Source organism: Pistacia vera, unplaced genomic scaffold, assembly GCF_008641045.1.
Source record: "Pistacia vera cultivar Batoury unplaced genomic scaffold, PisVer_v2 Contig208, whole genome shotgun sequence".
Taxonomy (NCBI): domain Eukaryota; kingdom Viridiplantae; phylum Streptophyta; class Magnoliopsida; order Sapindales; family Anacardiaceae; genus Pistacia; species Pistacia vera.
Window position 1 is genome coordinate 964481 of NW_022196011.1, and position 21934 is coordinate 986414.

The following is a 21934-nucleotide window of genomic DNA, read 5'->3' on the forward strand; positions in this document are numbered from 1 at the left end:
TCCGAAGTCTCTCATGCTTTAGAGTTTAGACTGATAATTTGGATTGTGTTAATCATGGATTAACTGTATGTATCAAAGTGTAATATTTATCAAAGAAAGAAAGAAAAAGAAAAAAAAAGGTAGAAAAAGAATATAGGTAAATATAATAGTTAATCCCAAGATGTTCGAGCTCTAAAAATCAATGAAAAAAATAGTTCTTCTTGACTATTAAATCAACCTCTTGAGACGATAGAGTTATATACTTATTAACATGTATACTTATATGACCTAATATATTTTTAAACAAAAAGCAGTGGTAATTGTTCATCCCTTAAATAATTTCATTAAAGTTAGAAATTGAGATCAATATATTGCCAGACTTCCAGTAGATAGTTGCCAATTCTCTTCATTATGTAACCATATCAATTCTAGTTTGAGCAAATCTGCATAAATACCATATCATGACATTGATGTAGAATTTGGGGGCAAACGCAAAACACTCAGGATTTAGTATGAGCATTTTCAACAGAGAACTTGTATTTGTATTTGAATTTGCACAAAAGTTAAGAAATGTATGCATTATGATGATAAAACTGATTTCTCATGACAAATCATGCAAACACAAATCATTTTTAAGTCCTCGTTAAAGACATAGCCTTTTAAAAAAAAAAATTATATTTTGACAAAGACATAGAGATTTTAATTTATTTNAGGATTTAGTATGAGCATTTTCAACAGAGAACTTGTATTTGTATTTGAATTTGCACAAAGGTTAAGAAATGTATGCATTATGATCATAAAACTGATATCTCATGACAAATCATGCAAAGACTAATCATTTTTAAGTCCTCGTTAAAGACATAGCCTTTTAAAAAAATTATATTTTGACAAAGACACAGAGATTTTAATTTATTTGATAAAGATGTCTATTTTAAAGTAAATGCTTACCTCTTATAACACGTCTTATTAACGAATTTCTATCTAAAAAATGTTTAACTCAGTTGATTAAGTGGTTAACCAAATAGAATAAAAATGGTTTCTAAAATTGATGTGTTCACGATAATGGATAAGTTAAAACTGATTTCTTTTCACTATTATTTTAATAGTGTAGATAAATTTATCCTAATTTAAACATTAATTAAGAATATGAAACTCCTACTTTGTGGTGACTAACAATCATCGAGAGGAGTTTTATATAGAGGATATTAGAGGTTCAAATAGTGATGACGAATAAAAATTTTACCATCAAAATTAACTTTGGATAATAATGAAATATTAATTTTAATTAAAAAAATAATATTGTAAAACTTTTTAACTAGAAAATATCATTAAAGGAAACCTTGGGTGGAAAAAAAGTCTGCATACTCTTTAAAATGACTCTTAAACTTGAGAAACGTCGTTGATTTTTTCCTTGGAGAATTTTTTATTGATGTTTTGTTGAAAATCAAGAAAAAAATTATTTTTTAATTATTTAGGAGTGAGGTGATGTTGATATATTATGCGCGTGAACGAGGATGGAGCTGAAATATAAGTACCTAAAAATCCGAAGTCTGTCATGCTTTAGACTGATAATTTGGATTGTGTTAATCATGGGTTAAGGGTACATATTAAAGTGTAATATTTATCAAAGAAAGAAAAAAAAAAAGTAAAAAAAAACCCAACATTTAATAAATAGAGTTATATCCTAGTATGACTTAATGAATTGTAATATTTGCTTTGTTCAAAGAGAATTAATGGCTTCCTGGTGTTTAGCAAACATTTCCGACTTTTGTATGTAGCCTGCTTATCCTTTATATACTAATCAATTGTTGATCGTCAAACTGTAAATGCACAAACTAGTGATATTATTTTGACCCACCTAATTTATCAATAATAAGCATAACACTCAATTTAACGAGGGTTATGGAAATTCGTCCATCCTTGACTAGCGGAGGTTTTCATTTTGTATTTGTTGAAGAAAGAAAATTTAGGACCAAGCAATTTAGCTGTCATGTTAAATTGCCATTTGAAACATTTCAGAAGAAAGAACTTGCTTGTTTTAGACAAAAGTTGTGAGTCTTCATCTGTAATGTTAATGTGATATTGATTTGTTTGACATGTATTCTGAAAACCTGAAGTAATTCAACGAGAGGCCGCACAGTGGTTAAAAACCCAGGAGGTGGTTGTCAAAATACCCAGAAGGTGGTTATTAAAATGCCCAGATGCACTACGAGAGGTCTTGGGTTGGCCTCAGAAGACCACAACGGCGGCCTTGCTTGAGGTCACAGCCGCTGCCTTCTAAGACTTTTGCCAGAACCTCTGGTTGTGGGATTTGAAATACTCAGAAATTGTTGGATGAAGATGTGCTGGTTGTCACCTGGGCTTGGTCCTGTTTGGATGAGGAGGTGGCTTGGTGCTATAGAAAAATAAAATAATAAATTAAATTATAATTTTCTATCCTTCATCATTTGTTATGAAACGTTTGTCAATTTTGGCTGAAAGTGTTAATATTGAAAATTTCTGGAAGAACATGTAGTGTTTGGAACCGGTGAGTGAAATTGTTTCAATCACTTATCTTTCTTTCTAAATTCAATTCATAAAATTTGATGATGTAATTGGAAGAGACTTTGAGAAAGATGAAGTTGATAGTCTTACAAGTTAAGAGAAAAATAGTTTCTAGTATTAATTTAAGAATATATTAACTGAGATTTTAATGCGACTCTTCATTTTCCTTGGATTAGTAGCAGACTTTAGCATCACAATTCGAACTATAATGCATGAAAATGAGGTACAAAACCAGACAAATAAATACTTAAAGTCTTAAGTCATTAAAAAAACAAAGAGGAAGGCATAAAAAGAGAAGCTGCAAAAAATTACAGTTGAAGTTCTTACTTTTTTCCCTGAAGAGCTCCAACTACAATCTAGTAGCGTCTAGCGTGAGACGGTGTTTGACAATTCCCAAGTCAGTGAAGCGTTCAAGATTGTCGAAAGAGACTGCACTATTTCATCCATGGCTGGGCGATGAGTAGGATTTTTCTTCAAGCAACTTTCGGTCATTGTGATCACAATTATAGCAAGTTCTGAAGGATAGTTCCCTTGCATAGAGTGATCTACGAAGTGCCGCAAATTCTCTTGTCCATCTTTAAGCACAACATCCAAGGCATCTGATAAATACATATTCTCTTCTCCATTCAATGCAGCAGCCTCTTTCCCAGTGAGTATCTCCAGCATCAGAACTCCAAATGCATAGACATCAAGCTTTGTGGAAACCAGACCGTTTTCCAAATACTCGGGAGCCATAAAACCTTTAGTCCCTACAATGTGCCTTGTCAAGGCAAACTCACCTTCCTTCCCCTCTGTCGACCTTGCTAGAGCAAAGTTTGCTATTTTAGCCCTAAAATCACTGTCAAGTAGGATATTACTGCTATTGATATCCTGGTGAACATGAGGAGGGCTGGTGAAGCTATGCAGATAGTTAAGACCTGTGGCCACATCCAATGCAATTTGTATTCTTTGTGCCCAATTCAAAACCTTCCCTTCATTCTTGTTGTCATAAATCCAGTCACTCAAGGGTCCATTGTCAGCAAACTCATAAACCAAATACCAATTCCCATCATTGAAACAAATGCCAGATAGGCGGATTAGACTAGAATGATTGATCTTGTTCAATAAATTTATCTCCTTCGACACATCTCCGTTCATTTTCTTAATGGCAGCAAAATCACCATTTATTGTGCCGCGATAAACAGATCCTTTAATCAAACAACTGGGGCTGAAATTATCAGTTGCAGATTGAAGTTCTTTAAAATTGTACACTTCCAGAGATTGAGCTATACTAGACATACTGTCCAAGAAGTCCTGAGATTCTTCATCCAACTTCTTGTTTAATGGTCTTTCACGTTCCTCAACGACCTTTGGGACGATAATTGACTCAGGCTCTTTCTTACTTCGACAAAAAATTACAAAGAAAATAATGGTACCAAAGATCAATGTAAGAGCAATTCCTGCAAGAATCCCTACAATGGCATAAATCCAATTTTTCTTTGAGCTTTCATTGGAGGAAGAGTTAGGAGATGGAGACGGAGGTGGAGGCGAAGATGGAGGTGGTGGTGGCTCTATTGTTTGAGTATCTGATGGCAAATTTTGTAAAGGCACTAGTACTGTAGTGAAGGGATAAATGGTAGGTGCTTGCTCGGAAAGCCGATTAGCTTCAAGAGTCCTCCCAGTATCGGCACCAAATCTTGCACTAATACCAGAAATAGTATCACGCCAAGTGACTACGTAGCTCAATAAATAATGGAGATTGACATCAGATTGGTTCTTCGTGGGACAGGCACATCTCAGAGGAACAGTGATTCTTGTACCAGAGTATAAATTCTTAGTAAGAATCCTGTTTTGTTCCTTGAGAGCTTGACAAGTTGACAAGCCTTGAAAGGTATTATTTGCTATAACGAAATGGGTATTATCATGCTGAATAACGTAAGAAGTGTTTGCCTGGTAATACTGACCTGAACAAGAGCAGTTGACAGGAACTATAACCAACTTATTTGATTCGAACGTGGCACTCTCAGGAACTGAATTTATTTGAGAGAGGTGAGATGGGTCAGAGTTCAAGAGTGTAGAGATGGAAACAACTGTGTTGAAAGGAGGCTGAGATCTGAAGATAAGGTAAGCTGGGCAATTCCTGATTAGGCCATTACAGGAGTACCCAAGCACAGAATTTGAATTTGAAATACCTATGTTGTCGCAATCTGTTGTAGCTTTTCCAACATAAGGCTGCTGAGCATAAATCAAAGAACAGAATCTTAGCATCAACAGAGAAAAAACAGAAATGAGAGTGAGGGAAGCCATGTTGAACATGGAAGAAAAAAAATGGGGCAAGTCAATGTATTGCTAGAAAAAAGATGAATACTTATCAAGACAAGACACCACCTTATGTGGGCTCTATAAACCCACTTCCTGAAGAGAAACTATTTTCACAAGGATTTGATGTTGACTTTGTGGTGCGAAATTTCTGGGAACAGGGTCATGAGAAGCAAGAATCATTAAGAATATTGAACCGTTGACCACACCCACTACATGCATGGTTGACCATCACTATCATCTTCTAGCATGTTTGTTCTTAACGCCAAGGAATTGAGCTTCATAGAAGTTTGGTCAGGTCCATAACATACTACTCCAAGCATTAAAAAAGAAAAATCTTAAAGACAGGTGGCATTCAGAAATTGATAAAATTCATGGCTCAGATAATGTAAACTTGATCTTCAACAGAAATATAAACAATTAGATATGAAATCTCAATGGAGCCAGAGACACATTCCAAAAATAATATTATAAACAATAATGGATTATTACTTGAAAATGCATTCAAATATGATTCGGAACCACTTTGGGTTGTAATTTGTTATCTCACTTCATCCAAGCACTCTTTAAAATATTTTTTACATTGCTGATTGCTGACTGCTGACATTAGCCGGAAGAACAGAAAAAAGCAGCCTTCAAATTTGACTTTAAGCCAAGATGCAGGGAAAATTCATCAAAGCTGTATAATGTTTTACTTCAACTCACAACTATCATCTTTAAATCAGTTTACTACAAATTCATAATCCAATGAGGAATAAAGACATGCTTATTAAAACTTTCACAATCTTTTATAACAAGCTATCTAATTGCTATGAGCCTATGACTCATACATCTAGAAGAATAACCCTTTGGATTTGACCTGAAATCAATGAGATTACAAGAATCTGGATGAAATTTCATTAGACATATAAAAACTACAATAGTAAAAGAAACGAGATTTCAGTCTTAGTTAAAAATAACATATCATAAAAGCAGAAGGAAGGGAAACAAAAAAGGGAACCTAATTTCCTAAATCTTACAAGAACTACTTTTAGTTTCTTCTATTAAGAGCTTCCGCTACAACCCTAGTAGCCTGTGATGTTGTTTGGCAATTCCCATGTCAGTGAAGCCTTCAAGATTCTCGAGAGAGACTGCACTATTTCATCCATGGCAGGGCGATGTGCAGGATTTTTCTTTAAACAACTATCGGCCAATCTGATCACAAAAATGGCAAGTTCTAGAGGGTAGTTCCCTTGCACTGAAGGATCAATGAAGTGCCTCAAACTTTCTTGTCCATCTTCATTGTTTAGTACAATATTTAAGGCGTCTGATAAATGCATATTCTCCTCACCATATAATGCAGTAGCCTCTTTCCCTGTGAGTATCTCCAGCATCAGAACTCCAAATGCATAGACATCAAGCTTTGTGGAAACTAGACCATTTTCCAAATACTCAGGAGCCATGAAACCTTTAGTCCCAACAATGTGCCTTGTCAAGGCAAACTCACCTTCTTGCCCATCTGTTGGCCTTGCTAGAGCAAAGTTCGCAATTTTAGCCCTGAAATCACCATCGAGAAGAACATTACTGCTCTTTATATCTTTATGAACATGAGGAGGATTGGTGAAGCTATGCAGATAGTTGAGACCTGTGGCCACATCCAATGCAATCTGTATCCTTTGTGCCCAATTCAGAAGCTTCCCTTCATTTTTATTGTCGAAAATCCAGTCACTCAAGGGTCCATTGACAGCAAACTCATAAACCAGATACCAATTGCCGTCATTGAAACAAATGCCAGATAAGCGGATGAGATTAGAATGATTGATCCTGTTCAACAAATTTATCTCCTTCGACACATCTCCGTTCATTTTCTTAATGGCAGCAAAATCACCATTTATTGTGCCGCGATAAACAGATCCTTTAATCAAACAACTGGGGCTGAAATTATCAGTTGCAGATTGAAGTTCTTTAAAATTGTAAACTTCCAGAGATTGAGCTATATTAGACATACTGTCCAAGAAGTCCTGAGATTCTTCATCCAGCTCTTTCTTCATTGGTTTCTCACGTGCCTCAAAACTCTTTGAGACTACAATTGAATCAGACTCCTTGTTATTACTTCTAGCAAAGCACTTACAGTAAATAATGGTCCCCAAAATCAATAAAAGAGTACTTCCTGAAAGGACCCCTACTACAACATAAATCCATGTTTTCTTTGAGCCTTCACTGGACGAAGAATTAGAAGTTGAAGATGGAGGTGGAGGCGGTGACTCTATTGTTTGAGAATCCACTGGTGGATTTTCCAAAGGAACTAGAAGTGTAGTGAAGGGGTAAATGGTTGATTGTTCAGAAAGCCTATTAGCTTCAAGAGTCCTCCCAGTATCCACACCAAATCTTGTGCTAATGATTTCAACAGTATCACCCGTCTTGACTAGGTAGCTCAACAGATACTGAACACCCACATCAGTTTGGTTCTTTGTGGGGCAGGCACATCTAACAGGAACAACGACTCTTGTACCAATAGGTAAATTATTACTGACATTCCTGTTTTGATCCTGGAGTGCTTGACAGGTTGACAAGCCTTGGAAGGGGTTATTTGCAATCAACAAATAAGTGTCTCCGCTCTTAATAACATAAGATGTGTTAGCCTGGTAATACTGACCTGAACAAGAGCAGGTGATAGGAACTATCACCATTTTATTTGTCTCAAATGTTGCTATCTCAGAAACTGAATTTATTTGGGAAAGCTGAGATGGGTCTGAGGCGAAGAGTGTGGAGATGGAAACAACAGAGTCGAAAGGAGGTAGAGACCTGAAAATGAGGTAAGCTTGGCAACTCCTATTCAGGCCATTACAGGAATACCCAAGAACAGAATTTGAAGTATCTGCGTTGTTACAATCCGTTGTTGCCATTCCTACATAAGGCTGTTGGGCATGACTTAAGGAACAGAAACATAACATGGACAAAATGAAAATAGAAATTAGACAGAGATAGCCCATATTGAACATGGACAATCAGAAAGATGGTACACCAATATGTTTAAAAACTGACAATACTTTTCCAGGCATCATATATGGATTGTACTCTGAACCTACTTTCTAAAAAACATTATTCCTAGAACCCAAAGTTGAATTGGCGATGCTGACTGCACTCAATACGTGCTTAATTGGTCGACCATCAGCAACATCATCCAAGAGTTTTGAATAGTAGAACGCGTTAAGTATTTTTCCTCTATGTTTGACCAAGCCCACCCCATACCATTTCCAACTCCAAGTCTCCAACCATATATAAGAAAAAAAAATGAATCTTAAAGATCAGATAAAGTTAAAAAACTCATTGAAGATGAGGGTTTGAATAAGACAAACTTGGTCGAATAATAAAAAACTAGATATGAAGATCTAAATGCCATATGAAATCAATAATATAGTATATATGCAATAATTTACGTTCAAATATGGTTTACAAAGGCTTCCAACCGCAACAAATCAGCACCATTCGAATAGAAATTTGTCTTTAAAAATTCCATCCAACCAATTTCTAAATACTGTCGTCATAGGTGGCATCTGCTGCGATATTTCCACTAGAAGAAGAAGGAAAAGTCAGAAGCAGCCATCAAGTTCAACTTTGGGCCATGATGCAGGGGAAGTTCCTCAATTTCCCAACTCAAATTCACATCTATCATCAATAACTACTTAGTAACTAAGTGCTAATTTATGACATGCTCATAAGAACAACACAAAGTTAATAGGAAATCCACACCCATTTTTTTCTGGAGAGAAAGACAAGATGTCCTCTGCCTAACTGCTTCCGGTCATCAACCCTTTGCTTGAAACACTAAAACGGTTGAGTTCTTAGAAAAACATACATTTCACAATCCATCTAGACCTAAAAAATTTACGACTTGTATACAATCTTTAAGAGATAACTAATGAGACCAAAAATAAGTTCTAAAGCCTGATAAATAAGCAACAATCTCTGGCTATTCAGACCAATCATTGATTCTCCAACACAATGAAGTTTCAGAAACATAATATAGTAATTTTACATTTAATAACACAAGAGAAGTTTCCATAGCCGGAATTCATTTTACAGCGGATGTAATTATACACAGTTCATTACTTGTGTGCATGTACTTGCTCCATTATTCAACAATCTAACAAACTACAAGCACGCAAATATTGAAAGTCCAGAGTTTCATATATTCTCTGTGGTGCAGTCCAAAAGAAACCAGCCCCCAATTTCAAAGTTAACCCTTTAGAAGGGTATAGAACAAAATAGATTTGGAATTTTGCTTCAAAAACATACATAATCCAGTATCCTCATGAACCAGAGTCAAATATACTTGTAAATCTATCAAAGAAGTAGTGAAGCCACGAACTAGCAACATTAAGGCTCCAAAAATTCTCTCATTGAGATTTTGACCCAGCAATATTTTTAATACTTCTCAAGTCCCTCATATGCGTTGATTTGAAGCGGGTTCAGAGAGCACCATAAGTAAAACATGAGCTACAGGTAGCAATTTCTGATATATAGCTCGAAGTGAGCTTGAATAAAATCTAGAAACTGGAGACAGTGCACCTCCATCCAAGCAGAAACTCCTCTTCTAATCAAGTTCCCAAACATAGATATGATATCGTAAAGAAGAACAAGAAAAATATACCTATGATATAACCAAAGCAATAGAAACTACATTCAAAATCCCTAAATCCTCTAGTTTCTCGAATCTCTATGATAACTAGTAGAACCCCCATTATAAGACAAAAAATACCAGCAGCAATGCCATCACGCAATTCATCAGCCAGCCAATCTGGTGCTATAACAAATAGGATAAAACGAGCAACTGTAAATATGAGTGAGACAGAATTTATCAGAGATCTTTAAAATTGGTGTTTTTATATCTTAGGCATTTACAAATAAAAATGACTAGTTATGAAATTTAAGAACTCCATACCTGGACAGGTTTGAGGATAGAAAAGGTTTGCTCCAACAGCAAGAAAAGCAACCCAGCAACCAACTTGACCTCTGCATCATTCCATGTTAATATTTATGTAAATCCAATAGCATATAGATCCAATTCAACTGAGACACAATAAAATAACCTTGGCAAGCACCTTAAGATTTTGAACAATACAGTTGGGAAACTTGTAAAGAGATACAACACTAGAAGGTTAGTTTGCAAGTGTGATCGCCGTCCTGTTCGATTAAGGAGTAACAAAAATCTGTAGAGAAACATAAAAGATCCAATATCAGAGCACGCTCAATGCTTTAACAATAGAATGAGATTGAAACTTGTCCAATCATGTACAGGGATTAACAAAGAGCCAGGCAAAACACCAAACAAAAACAGAAAGCTTAATATTGCTAGTTTCTCAAAAATGATAAATCCACCATTTACAACTAGGAGGTATCAAGAAATGAAAATCCATGATACCATCTTAATATAAACTATTGCAAGTCTCTCAAAAATGATAAATTCACCATTTACAACTAGGAGGTATCAAGAAATGAAAATCCATGATACCATCTTAATATAAACTATTGCAAGTTTCTCAAAAATGATAAATTCACCATTTACAACTAGGAGGTATCAAGAAATGAAAATCCTGTACAGGGATTAACTAAATGAAACAATTATGACTCAATCCCTCCGGTTAGCTACATCAATTCTTTTGCATCAAGAAATTCAGTTCAAGGATCAACTTTAAGTCTTCAATACATTACATCTATGTGTTCATTGGTCTCGATCGATGACACTTATTTTTTCGATTAATTATGTCGAACAACTGAGATTATACATGTGACTCATACAACAGAGAGCCAGGCAAAACACCAACCAAAAACAGAAAGCTTAATTGTCAGAAATCAAGGACTACTAGAAGCTAACAACAAGAGAGAGAGAGAACAAAATAATTAAAAGGGTAAAACAAAATGGGGTGACTCACAAGGCAAAAACGGTTCCACCCCATTGAAAGCTAGTTCGGCCACTACTACTTCTGAAGCCCAAATCTGCAAATGCAACATTTTCAGTCATCTTCTTTAATCCCACTTCCTTAAACCTCTCCATCTTTATTCTCATCGACCCCTTATGTTTTGATGCATTTCATTCACTGTGATCTATTTTCATTCCTGAGATCCTGTACTGTTGACTTGCCATACCACCAATCAGCTTTGAGAGTGTTTTGTGAGTCCAATATCCAATTATCCATACAGCCGTTTTTCTTACGAACCTTTCCAACACGTGGCATGAACACAGCCGCAAGATGTAATCAGATGTCTCCAGCTCTTCATTTCTACTCGTTTTCGTACGGACATATATGATTCCTCCGCCCCTCTACGCTTGCTATTTCTTAAAGTGAATTTTTTAACTCTATTTTTAAGTCACATGTCAAGCAGAGTTTTTATTTTATATAAATTGTTTACTCGTATAAAAATTCGTATAGATAATAATATTTAAAAATTAGAAATTTGATATATACGTCAGCTTAATGCTGACGTAATATTATTTATATAATATTCTAAATTTTATAAATCATAAAATATAAAAATACTAAGTTACTAAAACATAAACTAAGAGTGTATTTAGTTCAGAGAATATTAGATTACTGGAAATGTTGGATTACTAAAAATTTATATTAGCTTGAAGATTACTAGGAATCTTTAAGAAAATGTGTTTGGTAAATTGATGGATATAATTAATATGTTTGGTTAGGAGAAATAAATTAGTGGATATATTATTTAAATTACTGAATTATCTTTAATGAAATATTATTATTATATTATTTTTTAATATTGATTATTATAACCTCTTCCATTAAAAACTTAGCAAAAACAATTCCATAATAAAAGTTTAGAAAATCAACAAAGCACCCTCACCAACCCAGCCACTGCCAGCCGCCAGCAACCTAATAGTGCACGGAAGGCAGGAAATGGCCTCCGTGCGCCATATGGCTATTTCCGGCCAAAGATCTGGCCGGAAATGGCCATATCGATGCATAGCGACCATTTTCGGCTTTCTGTGCCCCGTTCCGACTGTAGCGACAGCTTGCTGTGGCAGTGATTGCCGGCAGTAGGCGGCGGCAGGTGGGTGGGGGTGGTGGGTTGCAATTTATTTTGAATTTAAGGCTAATTTTGTCCAAAAAGTTAATTAATTTGAGTGAAATAGTAAAAGTCATATTCATGTAAATAAATTTAAAAAGAGTAACACTACACTCACTAACTTTCTCTCACTAATAACACATGTCAGTTCATAATTTGTTAATTCACTAGGTCCCACTTGTCTAATAATGGGTCCCGCCTAATCAAGCCAATCATAAACTCCCACATGAGATTAGTAAGAGGGGTTAGTGAGAGAGATTAGTGAGGTTAGTATTATTGATTTAAAAATAAGGGCATTATTATCCTAAAATTTTATTAATAAGGGATAGAATTATAACAAAAAAGATTACTCTGGTAGTTATAGAATACCTAAGAAAATAAAGGTAATCAGATTACCTCCAATATTACCAACAGTAACTACTATTGGTATTTGAAAATTATTGGAATCTTATATTACTTTGACAACCAAACGTGATAATCAAGTAATATAAGATGACATAACTCTAGTAATCTCACATTACCCCCAACCAAATGCCCTTACAAGTTATATCAAAAATCAATATTTTTTGTTTTTTGAATTAATTATAAGAATAACATCGATAAATACAAAAAATTATTATATATTCCTAATACTTTATGAGTAATTTGATGGAAGTTTAACAGTAAAACATAGAACAAATAAACTCTTTTTTTGCCCTTTTAAGTTAGTAGAGATATGTGTTGGGTCGGGCCACTCCTTAATGGAGAAAGGCCCAAAAAGTGAAAAGAGGCCCAAAATCTTTCACTAAAATGCAGCATTTGGCTGCTGCTTATATAAGAAAAAAATAGAAGAAGCAGAGTGAGAGAGCAAGAGAGGAAGAAGAAAAATTGGGTTTTCGGGAAGCTGTGACAGGTTCATCAAACTGCTGATTGGCTGTTGAATTGTGGTCCGATTGAGCTGAATTTTTGTCAGCATGTTCATGACCTGTGGTTCTTCAATCTGAACGGTCAGATTGTCAATAGGAGCTCCCTACACCAGATTTTTCATCCGTGAATAGTAACCTCGTTTTTCCTTGATCTCTTTCAAAGTTCCTTTGTAATACCAAGCTTTTGTTCTTGATGATTGTGTTGACGGATGCCTCTAGTTCTAGCTAGAGAAGAACTTTGTATACCCGTTATTTGATTAAAGGTAGAGTTGTTGAGTGGACTTCGGTCCCGTGGTTTTTTACTCCTCACATCAGGAAGGTTTTTCCACGTTAAAATTGGCTTGTGTTTGTGTGTAATTGGGTTGTAACATTTGAGTTCCTATATTGCTTTACATTGTTGAGAGAAGGGAGAAAATTATTCGGCTGTGCTGCCCATTATTATTCACGTTGTTGTTGTTATTTCTCCCATCAACGTGATCATCTATCATAAATAAGGGCAAAAAAAATTGACATTTTCAATTCATTTAATCTTATAAAAAAAAAATAGCACAAAGATTTATGTTGATACAACTCAAGCAATTTGGGAAGACTTGTGGGCACTTTTCTCAACCAAATAGCACAAAGATTTATGAGGTAAAAAAGGGAATTTCAGATTGTTTACAAAGAGATCTCTCTGTCACTGTTTATTACACTTGGTTGAAAAGCTTATGGGATGAATTGGCATCATATATAACATTTGCAAGTTGTTCGTGTAGGGCAGCAAAAGCAGTGAATGAGTTACTTCAACAAGATCATGCAATGCAAATCCGCACCAAAGAATCTTTCATTTCATCTACCTCGACTTTAACACAAGAGCAGTATGATCAAATACTTGCCATTCTACAATGAGGTAGAATTGATCACGTGTCTAATTTTGTAGGTATTGCTCTCAATATTTCTCGTAATTATGTTTGGATAATCAACAGTGGAGCCACAAATATATGTGTTCCACACCTCAAATCCAGGGCCAGCTCAAGAGGTAGGCAGCTGAGGCACTTGCCTAGGGTCCCCCAAAAATAAGGTAAAATAGGGCCTAATTTTTTATAAATTATTTTTTAATATATTACAAAATTAAAAATAGTGTATATTTTCTTATCCAAGTAAGCCTAAGAGGACCTCAAAAAAAGCCAAAAATGCACAAATTTATTATAAATTTTTTAAATATATTTCCACCCAAAGTTTGACAAAATGGCAAGTTTATACCTCTAGTTTCATATATTCCAATTTACAACCCTAAATTAACACATTGAATTTCTTTTAACAATGAAATGCTAAAATAGTCATTTACGTATCTCAAATTACTCACCCACAATTCAATCTCAAAATTTGACATTCACATAAATCATCTCCATCCCTCTTTCGCCACTAGCCGTTTGGAGTTGATTCCGGTTGATTTTCTCACCAAAATCGACCGAAATCATCACTTTATCATTTCCCAGCCTTGATAACCCTTGATTTGACCAATTTTTGAAGAATCACGCAACCCAACTCCACTGCACGCGACAGCCATTTTCGGCCTTTTCGGCATGTACCCGACGTTGTTGGCCTTCCCCGACACCACCATCTTCCTCCCCTCAGCCCTCTCACTAAAACCCCTATCATACCTCATCTGTTTACTCCGCCAATTGTCGGCCACCGATACTTTTTGGGCCGCAACTTTTCAAGCCTTTTTCGATCAATCCTAGCATTAGAAATCACCTATTTCACCAACCATCGCTTCTCCAGCATCTGCTCTCCAAAACCCCCTACCAACCTGACCCTGTTAGCCCGTCGGTCGTCGTCCACCTCTCTTAGTGATTTTACATCTCAAAAGGCAATAAAAATAAATTTAAAATAATTTTTTTAATATATGCTTATATTATTAGAAGGCCTCCAAAGTAACTCTTGCCTAGGGTCACAAACGTTCTTGAGACGGCCCTGCTCAAATCCTTCAAATATTGTCACCCAACACCTCTCTTTCAAGTGTTCAATTGTCAGATAGCTCTACCGCACAAACAATAAAGATTGGTTCCACCTCCATTAATTCTTCTCTTCATCTTGATAATATATTTCCCATTCCAACTTTTAAGTTCAATTTGATGTCGAGGGGGATGAGGCAAGCTTTGCAGAGGGTGGGCGAGCTTTGCCAAGTGTTAGTGGGTGGAGAAAAAGGTGAAAAAATAAAAGTTCTTGCCACAGCAGCCGCCTCTGCTACCATAGCAGTCGCAGAAGCAACAGTTGCAGGGGTGTGTTTGTCAAGTTTTCAAATCTTAGTTTTCAAATTTGTAAATACTTTAGAAAATATGAGGGGTGTGTTTGTCAAGTTGTCAAGGGCAGTATGATAATAGTATTTTATGCATCTAGTCATACCCTAAAAATTGCTTACGATGTTACTTAAAGGGTAGGAATATGGAATAAATGAAATCAGTGATAGAAACTTGTCATTTTACTAATCTTTAAGTGGAAACATGTCGTTTACTCAAAGAATTTGTGGGTGAACCATGATAGTTGCCATTAAAACGGGCATTAGGTAGAAAGTTGGGTCATGAAACCAATTTATATCGTGGGTTGGACAATTGTGTATTGGAAGACACTATAAAGATGAGACAATTCCTTTTTCATCCTTATAGTTTTAGTCAATTATGTTTGATCCATTTGTTTCAAATATTACAATTTTGGTCTTTCGCATTTCAAACTACGTACTATTGTTTTAATCATTGAACTTAATAAAAGGTAAGTTAACTGTTAAATTTATATTGAATAATAAGAATACTCCTCTTTTAAAGTTATTCAAATTTTATTAAACATTGGTATAAGAATACCATTAACCATGGAATGGAGACTAGTGTATCTGTTGATATATGAAGCACAAAATAGTAACGTTTCTGCACGATATCACTAATCAATACATTGTCGTTTCACTGCAAATAAGATCAAATCTCAGCCACTGAAATAAAGCAGATCCAGTGGCCAAGATTAGCTCATGAGATCAAACTATATAAAGGAAGAGTCTTTACACAGAACAATGATTTTTTGCTTCTTCTCTTTTGTGCGACAGATCTGTTTTGCCCTTTGTGTTGAAAGTTTGTTTTCAATTTTGTGTGAGTTACAAATCTGTGTAATCCTGGGTGAGGGCAGGTTGTTCCTTCAGGTTTAGAGAGACTGGGTCAGGTCATCTCTAGGGATTTTTCAAGTTTGTGTAAGTGGGTTTCTTGATTGATATTTGGGTAAAATCAGTGAGAGTTATCTGTAATAACGTTTTATTCCTAGTGCAGTGAGCCCCAAAATTCTTAGAGCTCAACGTAGATGTAATCTTTCCTTTGTGGAAAGGTGAACCACGGTATATTTGGTGTTCTTGAGTTGGTTGTGGTTTTGATTTGGTATTGCGTGTGTTATCTGTGTTATTTGTGCATGTGATTAGGCATAGAATTGATAGTGAATTTTCATAACAGTATCCAATCACATGGATGAAGTTAAAGGTAATGATGTTTGAACACTATTGATTTGCTTTCATCCCCAAACAAAGAAGACGTTGCCAAATAAAATTCCCACTTGTTCTTTCCTCATCCAAACACATTGAATTTAGGACTCTTTGTTGATCTTCTCTTGGACTGGTCGATTTGAAAGCCATTTTGTGTCTTTGCAGTTGCACTGCCGCCAAACCCAATGTAACTTGGACTTCCCACTTACCATGTAATTTCCCCTAGCCTTTTCATTCTAACTTCAACATGTTTATGCTTTATGTCTCTATCAACAACTTCTCCTTATCCCAAGTATCCATCTTTACATAAGTTTATCCAACTCATACTGCCTAAATCCAGGATAGATTGTGATAATTGTAAATTTATAAATTATCATTATGTTATAATTTTACCCTCATATCAATGGGAAGCCTGGGATATTGATTTAAAAAAAAAAAAAGTAACCTCCTATTTATAATATTTCATATAAATTTTCTAGAAATATAAGCTATAACTTGTTATACAGATGTGAAGTATGAAAACATAGAATATAAATGGGATACATGTTGGAAAAAAATCTGAATGTTAAAAACGCGCTCTTATTTGAATTTGTATCCTCTTCTGATTTAATTAAACTTATTTAGAGTTTTAAGTATGTTATGATAAGTGTACAGTATAACTAATGTATGATGAAGATCTATTTGACTATTCCCTAATCCTATTACTATTATGTTTTTAGTGCATGAAACAGTAAATTATGAACCCAAGAGTTTGGTTAGATAAAGAAGATTTGTTTTCTTTATTGACTTTTTTGTTTAAACCTTTTTAAGGTCATTTATCATATTTATGGTTTATTGGAATATTGGTTTGGTAAGGTATTTAATGGGTTATGAAGATTAATTGAAATACATACAAACTAATTCAAATATTCTTTTATAACAAAAACAGTAAATTATGAATTACAAGAGAAGTTAGAGGGTAATACTACACTTATAACTCAATTTTATAAAAAAAAATTTTCACAACGTAACAATTCAAATTTATCTACTTACAACGTGTCTCATTTACCTCACTGTGAGCCACCATGATCAGGTTACGAGTGAAAATGTGTAAAATTGGATTACCAGTCCATATTTATTGAAAGTTGGAATGGTGGATATATGGTTGCGTAAATGGTACGCACTGACAAGATCAGGAGTGGTTTCATTCAAGGAAATAACATTACTATACCATCTAAAACCAACCGCACACGAACTACTATTTCACCCAACTTCCTGCATGGTGAAAGTACATGAGCTCAGACTCCCGTGACCCACTACGTAATATGCTGTCACCTAAACTTCACTCTTCTGAAAATAATTCGGCAAGTGTCATTATACTTACAGGTCTTAAAAATTAAACCTGCTGGCTAACATTTCTTTCATTATTAAATTTTGGTAGAGGGGAGGATAGGAAAGAAGACTTTTATGATGACAATTAAATCATGACCAACAAAACAATATTATCTATATCTACCTTCATTCAAAAATCACCTCAGCGCTAAGAGTAAAGGCCAAGACATCCTGTAAAATCTCGTGAAACATCACTTTGCATCATCCGTCAAAGCTAATTAAGATGATTAATCGTTTGTCCCTTTACCTTACTTTCACGAGATCTAGCTCTCACATCTTTGCTTCTGCCATAAGGATTATTCTACAGATACGGCTTGATGATAGATGAGAGTTCTTATACCGTATCTAGTCGCATGATAGATCAGTTTCTAGAGGTATTATTCGCTTTGAGCCCATAGGCTAGGCTGTTGAGAGACCTACACAAATTTTTCTTGAAAAGGTGTCTTTGGGTTTTTGAGAGGCCCTCGTCTCCTAGCCGATATGAGAGTTTGGCTTCAACATAGCTTGGACCCTCCTTCTAGTGCTAACTATTGTTATGTTGTCTTCAATCACATGATAAGTAGGTTTTTAGAGGTATTGTCTGCTTTAAGCCCACAATCACATCGGTTTGTGGAAGTTTGACATCATTAATAAGATGGTCAAACATAAGTGAGTAATGCTACATTTACACCACTCTTTTATACTATTTTCATTATATTATGTTATGATTTATATCATAACAACACAAATTTTTAATTATTTTAAATTTTTAATATTATAATAGAATTTGTGTGGTTGTAGAATATGTCACATCATGATGTAATGAAAATGGTGTAAAAGAGTGGTATAAATATAACATTACTCAACATGAATATATGCTCTTTCAATATATATAACGTTTGCTAGCTATATATTTTACAGATTATTCCCCCACAATCACCAAATAAAAGGAGCAAACTTATAGATGACTACAGAATCATATATATGATCATATCATGTACATATGTGTTAGCTTAGTACTAAAGAATAGATTCGCAAGACTAGTGAAATAATTTTTTGACCGGGAAATGAAAAACAAAAAGGAAAGACATAGTTTCGACTAATGGAATCATTTTAATAGCCAGTGCACCATAAGAGTCATGCAAGCGTACTTAGACATATTATATATATATATATATATATAAACTACTATAGGATGGTCTGATGATAAAAGAGTAAGGGATTAATATGGGTTCTTAAGTTCGCATAAGCCACTAAGAGGATTTATCAAGATCGTTCACTTAGAACTATAGGAATTAGTTAAAGTACACACAACTCCCAACAAAACAAAAAACAAAAAAAAAGACATGATATATATTTATCTACATGTAGGAAAATACTAATCACTCATCATCCGGTAAAACTCTTGATAATCAAGCACTCCATTCCGATCGATGTCGAAGATTTGAATCATGGCAACACACTCATCATAAGATTTTGAATCTCCTAGGCGGTTCAACATGTTTTGCAATCCTTTTGGAGTTATGCAACCTTTCTTCTCCAATTCAAACATCTCAAAAGCCCTCTTGAGATCTTCATCGCCCTCTCCTTGCATAAGCCGCAGAAAGTCCTGAAAGTCAAGTAAATTATCACCATCTGTGTCGAGATCATCGATCGCTCCTTGAGCGTCTTCGTACGACATGTACTCTCCAATAGATGCAAAGTAACCCCTAAGTTCGAGAGCCGATATTTTCCCATCACCATCACCATCAAAATGACGAAAAACCTCTTTCAGCTCATCATCTCTAGAGGGTTTTTTTGTTGTACTTTCACCTTGAGATATAGGGGAGGTAGGAGAGCTTGATGTTGACCTAGACTTTGATCTGCGACGAGGAAAACTTAACCTCAGTCCCTTGTTTGAGAACCATTTGGATGGTTTAGATACTCGATCAGCTGCCATCTTAGCTTAATGGTTTCAATATCATGTAACGTAGCGTTTATATAATAGAGTAAAAGGCAATAAAGTCTGACAGAAAAAATGAATTTTCTGAAAGCTTAAAGGAGTTGCTATGAAACAGCCGCTGACAGAGACGAGAATGGTGATAACGTATGATTTTGGTTTTTGGTGGAAGGGAAATTGCATGGCAATTTCCTGAAAGGGGCCAAATTAAATTAATACATTATTGTCCTTGAATACATTTAGTCACACGCACTCTTCACGATGTGTAAAAATCACGTACTTACATATATAAAGTAAGGAAATGTTTTGTTTCTGCATTCCTTGGGTCCACTTTGCTACATCTGAAGAGTGTTTTAAGGGTGTAAAGTTGGACGAGAAAGTTAACAGAAGCTTATTTAAGTTGAATTTGGGTCGGTCTGCCTAACAGATATTGGTATTTGGTAAGTTAATGTAATGTGTGTTTGTAGTGTGCATGGAGCAGGCAGGTTGGTTATAATCTGGTATAAGCAGTGGAAAAGAACCTAATGCCTGCCGCGCCTAATTAACGCGTAATTTGTTGGCAAATAGTTCAACAGCAGCATGCGTATGTAGAGCATGCAGTCGGGCTCTCCTCTTCATGGGGTCATTTTTTTACTCCGCGTTTGAGTTAAGAATGCAGAGCTTTACTGGATGGGAAAAGCTAAAACGTCAAAGTCAAAAAACCAGCGGTAGCTGCGTTGCTTTCACTACGAATGAATGAATACTGCTGTGTATTTCTGTGTCTTCCAGTTGTTTTACAATTTCATTTCCCAAGGTCAGTTGTTCTTTTTCTCAAGAAGACTTAGTATTCAATCCAGAGTTATTGGTTTTGTATATTAAAAATTCCACACCAAGAAATTTTTAATGCCAAAGACAAATGATCTGTGATCTTCTAGTTATTTTCTTGGGTGTTGAAAAAGTTGTAATGAAGTTGTCAAAATACAGGCATAATGTCCTTTGATCTTGAGGGCAACAATAAGAGGAGAGATAAAATTGATTTATTAAAAAATGTGTAGAGCCTTAAAACGTCAATTATAAAGAATGGGATGAGTATTTGCTAATGATCTTCCTAAATTATTTTCTTTAGGAGCCCAGTGGTCTTGACTCTTGACTGATAGAATTTCATGGAAATTCTTTGTTTACAATTCTTTTTGGACTATTGGTACGAAAAAGCATGAATCATGATGAGTGTCCACATTTTTGAAGAAATAATCAAATATATGCATTGTCCTTGATCCTTTTACACAACCAAAAACCGATAAATTAATACTGAGTTAAGGACCTCGTAAAAGCAGCGTGTGGAAGTTGAGTGATTGGAGAATATTTAAAGTTCATAGTGGCATACTTCTTTAATCAATTACAATGAATTTAAGGGTGCAATTATCAGAAATCTCCTTGGAATTTCTCTTCTGATTTTCAGGAAATAATTGCTCATCACGTCATGATCCGGGTCAGCTTACGCTATACCTAAACTAATCTTCAGAGTCTATTGAACAATCTAAAAACACAAAAGATAAGATAAATCACAATATAGTAGGTGACCCCAAGATTCAAATCTAGAAACTCAATGAAGGGAGTAAACTTCATTAACCATCAGGCCAATCCCTCAGGGTTATGGAATTTCATCATTGTTTATTCTATAATACATAAACTTATTTTGGACATCTTAGACATTTTTTTAAATCTAAACTCGTTTTGTATAATTAAATTTTATAATTATTGTTGGTACATTGAATATTAGATTCTATTGTTGTCTAAACATTTGATTTTTATGGATATATATTGTTGATACGAGATTCACATCAACTAGAGTGATCCAATTAACTTTAACGGAATTGAATCCAATGTGCGTGATTAAAGATAACCAACAACGTATGAATGTAAATGCAGTAAAATAAATGACAAAAGAGAGTTTTAAAGTGGTTCGGCAAGTTTGAATCTTAAGCCTACGTCCACTGTTTTTTGTATTTGTTGTGAGAGCTTACAATAGTGTTCCTAGAATAATTTGCTAACCCATTTTCCATCGTTGGAAGGGGTTTATACGCAAGTTTTGCACAAAGGAAATAACGAAAATAAAGGGATTACAATTATGATTGAAATTGAACTCCGATATTTTCGCAATTGAGCGTTGAGATTGTGCCATGATTGCTATTGATCTGATCCCTTTTGAGATATCTGAGATCTGAGGTTATCTGTGAGCTGTTTGAACAATTGTCGAGATTGGTCACGACTAGCTTATGCTAAGTCGAGCTATATTTCAACGAGTTTATGCTGGGTCGAACAATTGTTTAAATCGAGCTCGTTCTAAGTCGGGCTATAACTTCGCTAAACTCT

At 35.0% G+C, this 21934-nt stretch overlaps 4 protein-coding genes across 8 annotated transcripts; all 4 read right to left on the reverse strand.

The window, feature by feature from the left end:
• Nucleotides 1-1785: 1785 nt before the first annotated feature.
• On the reverse strand, nucleotides 1786-5058 carry LOC116129116 (lysM domain receptor-like kinase 4). 3 transcript variants are annotated; one of them, XM_031414871.1, is made up of 2 exons: nucleotides 2851-5058; nucleotides 1786-1799 (listed from the first exon to the last, which is right to left on the reverse strand). In XM_031414871.1, exon 1 carries the CDS (start codon nucleotides 4816-4818, stop codon nucleotides 2890-2892), a length of 1929 nt encoding a protein of 642 aa, XP_031270731.1. In that variant the 5' UTR covers nucleotides 4819-5058; the 3' UTR covers nucleotides 1786-1799; nucleotides 2851-2889. The 3 variants fall into 3 exon arrangements, with proteins under 3 accessions (XP_031270731.1, XP_031270730.1, XP_031270732.1); XM_031414870.1 differs by lacking the exon at nucleotides 1786-1799 and adding an exon at nucleotides 2175-2374; XM_031414872.1 differs by lacking the exon at nucleotides 1786-1799 and having other exon boundaries at nucleotides 2751-4532; nucleotides 4695-5058.
• Nucleotides 5056-8674, reverse strand: LOC116129117 (lysM domain receptor-like kinase 4). The gene is made up of 2 exons (XM_031414873.1): nucleotides 5314-8674; nucleotides 5056-5131 (listed from the first exon to the last, which is right to left on the reverse strand). Exon 1 carries the CDS (start codon nucleotides 7800-7802, stop codon nucleotides 5886-5888), a length of 1917 nt encoding a protein of 638 aa, XP_031270733.1. The 5' UTR covers nucleotides 7803-8674; the 3' UTR covers nucleotides 5056-5131; nucleotides 5314-5885.
• A 137-nt stretch (nucleotides 8675-8811) lies between these two features.
• Nucleotides 8812-11000, reverse strand: LOC116129118 (cold-regulated 413 plasma membrane protein 1-like). Of its 3 annotated transcripts, none has more exons than XM_031414876.1 (4): nucleotides 10737-11000; nucleotides 9906-10013; nucleotides 9746-9816; nucleotides 8812-9601 (listed from the first exon to the last, which is right to left on the reverse strand). In XM_031414876.1, exons 1-4 carry the CDS (start codon nucleotides 10868-10870, stop codon nucleotides 9402-9404), a joined length of 513 nt encoding a protein of 170 aa, XP_031270736.1. In that variant the 5' UTR covers nucleotides 10871-11000; the 3' UTR covers nucleotides 8812-9401. The 3 variants fall into 3 exon arrangements, with proteins under 3 accessions (XP_031270736.1, XP_031270735.1, XP_031270734.1); XM_031414875.1 differs by having other exon boundaries at nucleotides 8812-9607; nucleotides 10737-10998; XM_031414874.1 differs by having other exon boundaries at nucleotides 8812-9634; nucleotides 10737-10998.
• A 7965-nt stretch (nucleotides 11001-18965) lies between these two features.
• Nucleotides 18966-19769, reverse strand: LOC116129171 (probable calcium-binding protein CML41). Its single transcript, XM_031414919.1, has one exon. The coding sequence runs from the start codon at nucleotides 19580-19582 to the stop codon at nucleotides 19022-19024; it is 561 nt and encodes a 186-aa protein (XP_031270779.1). The 5' UTR covers nucleotides 19583-19769; the 3' UTR covers nucleotides 18966-19021.
• Nucleotides 19770-21934: the final 2165 nt, after the last annotated feature.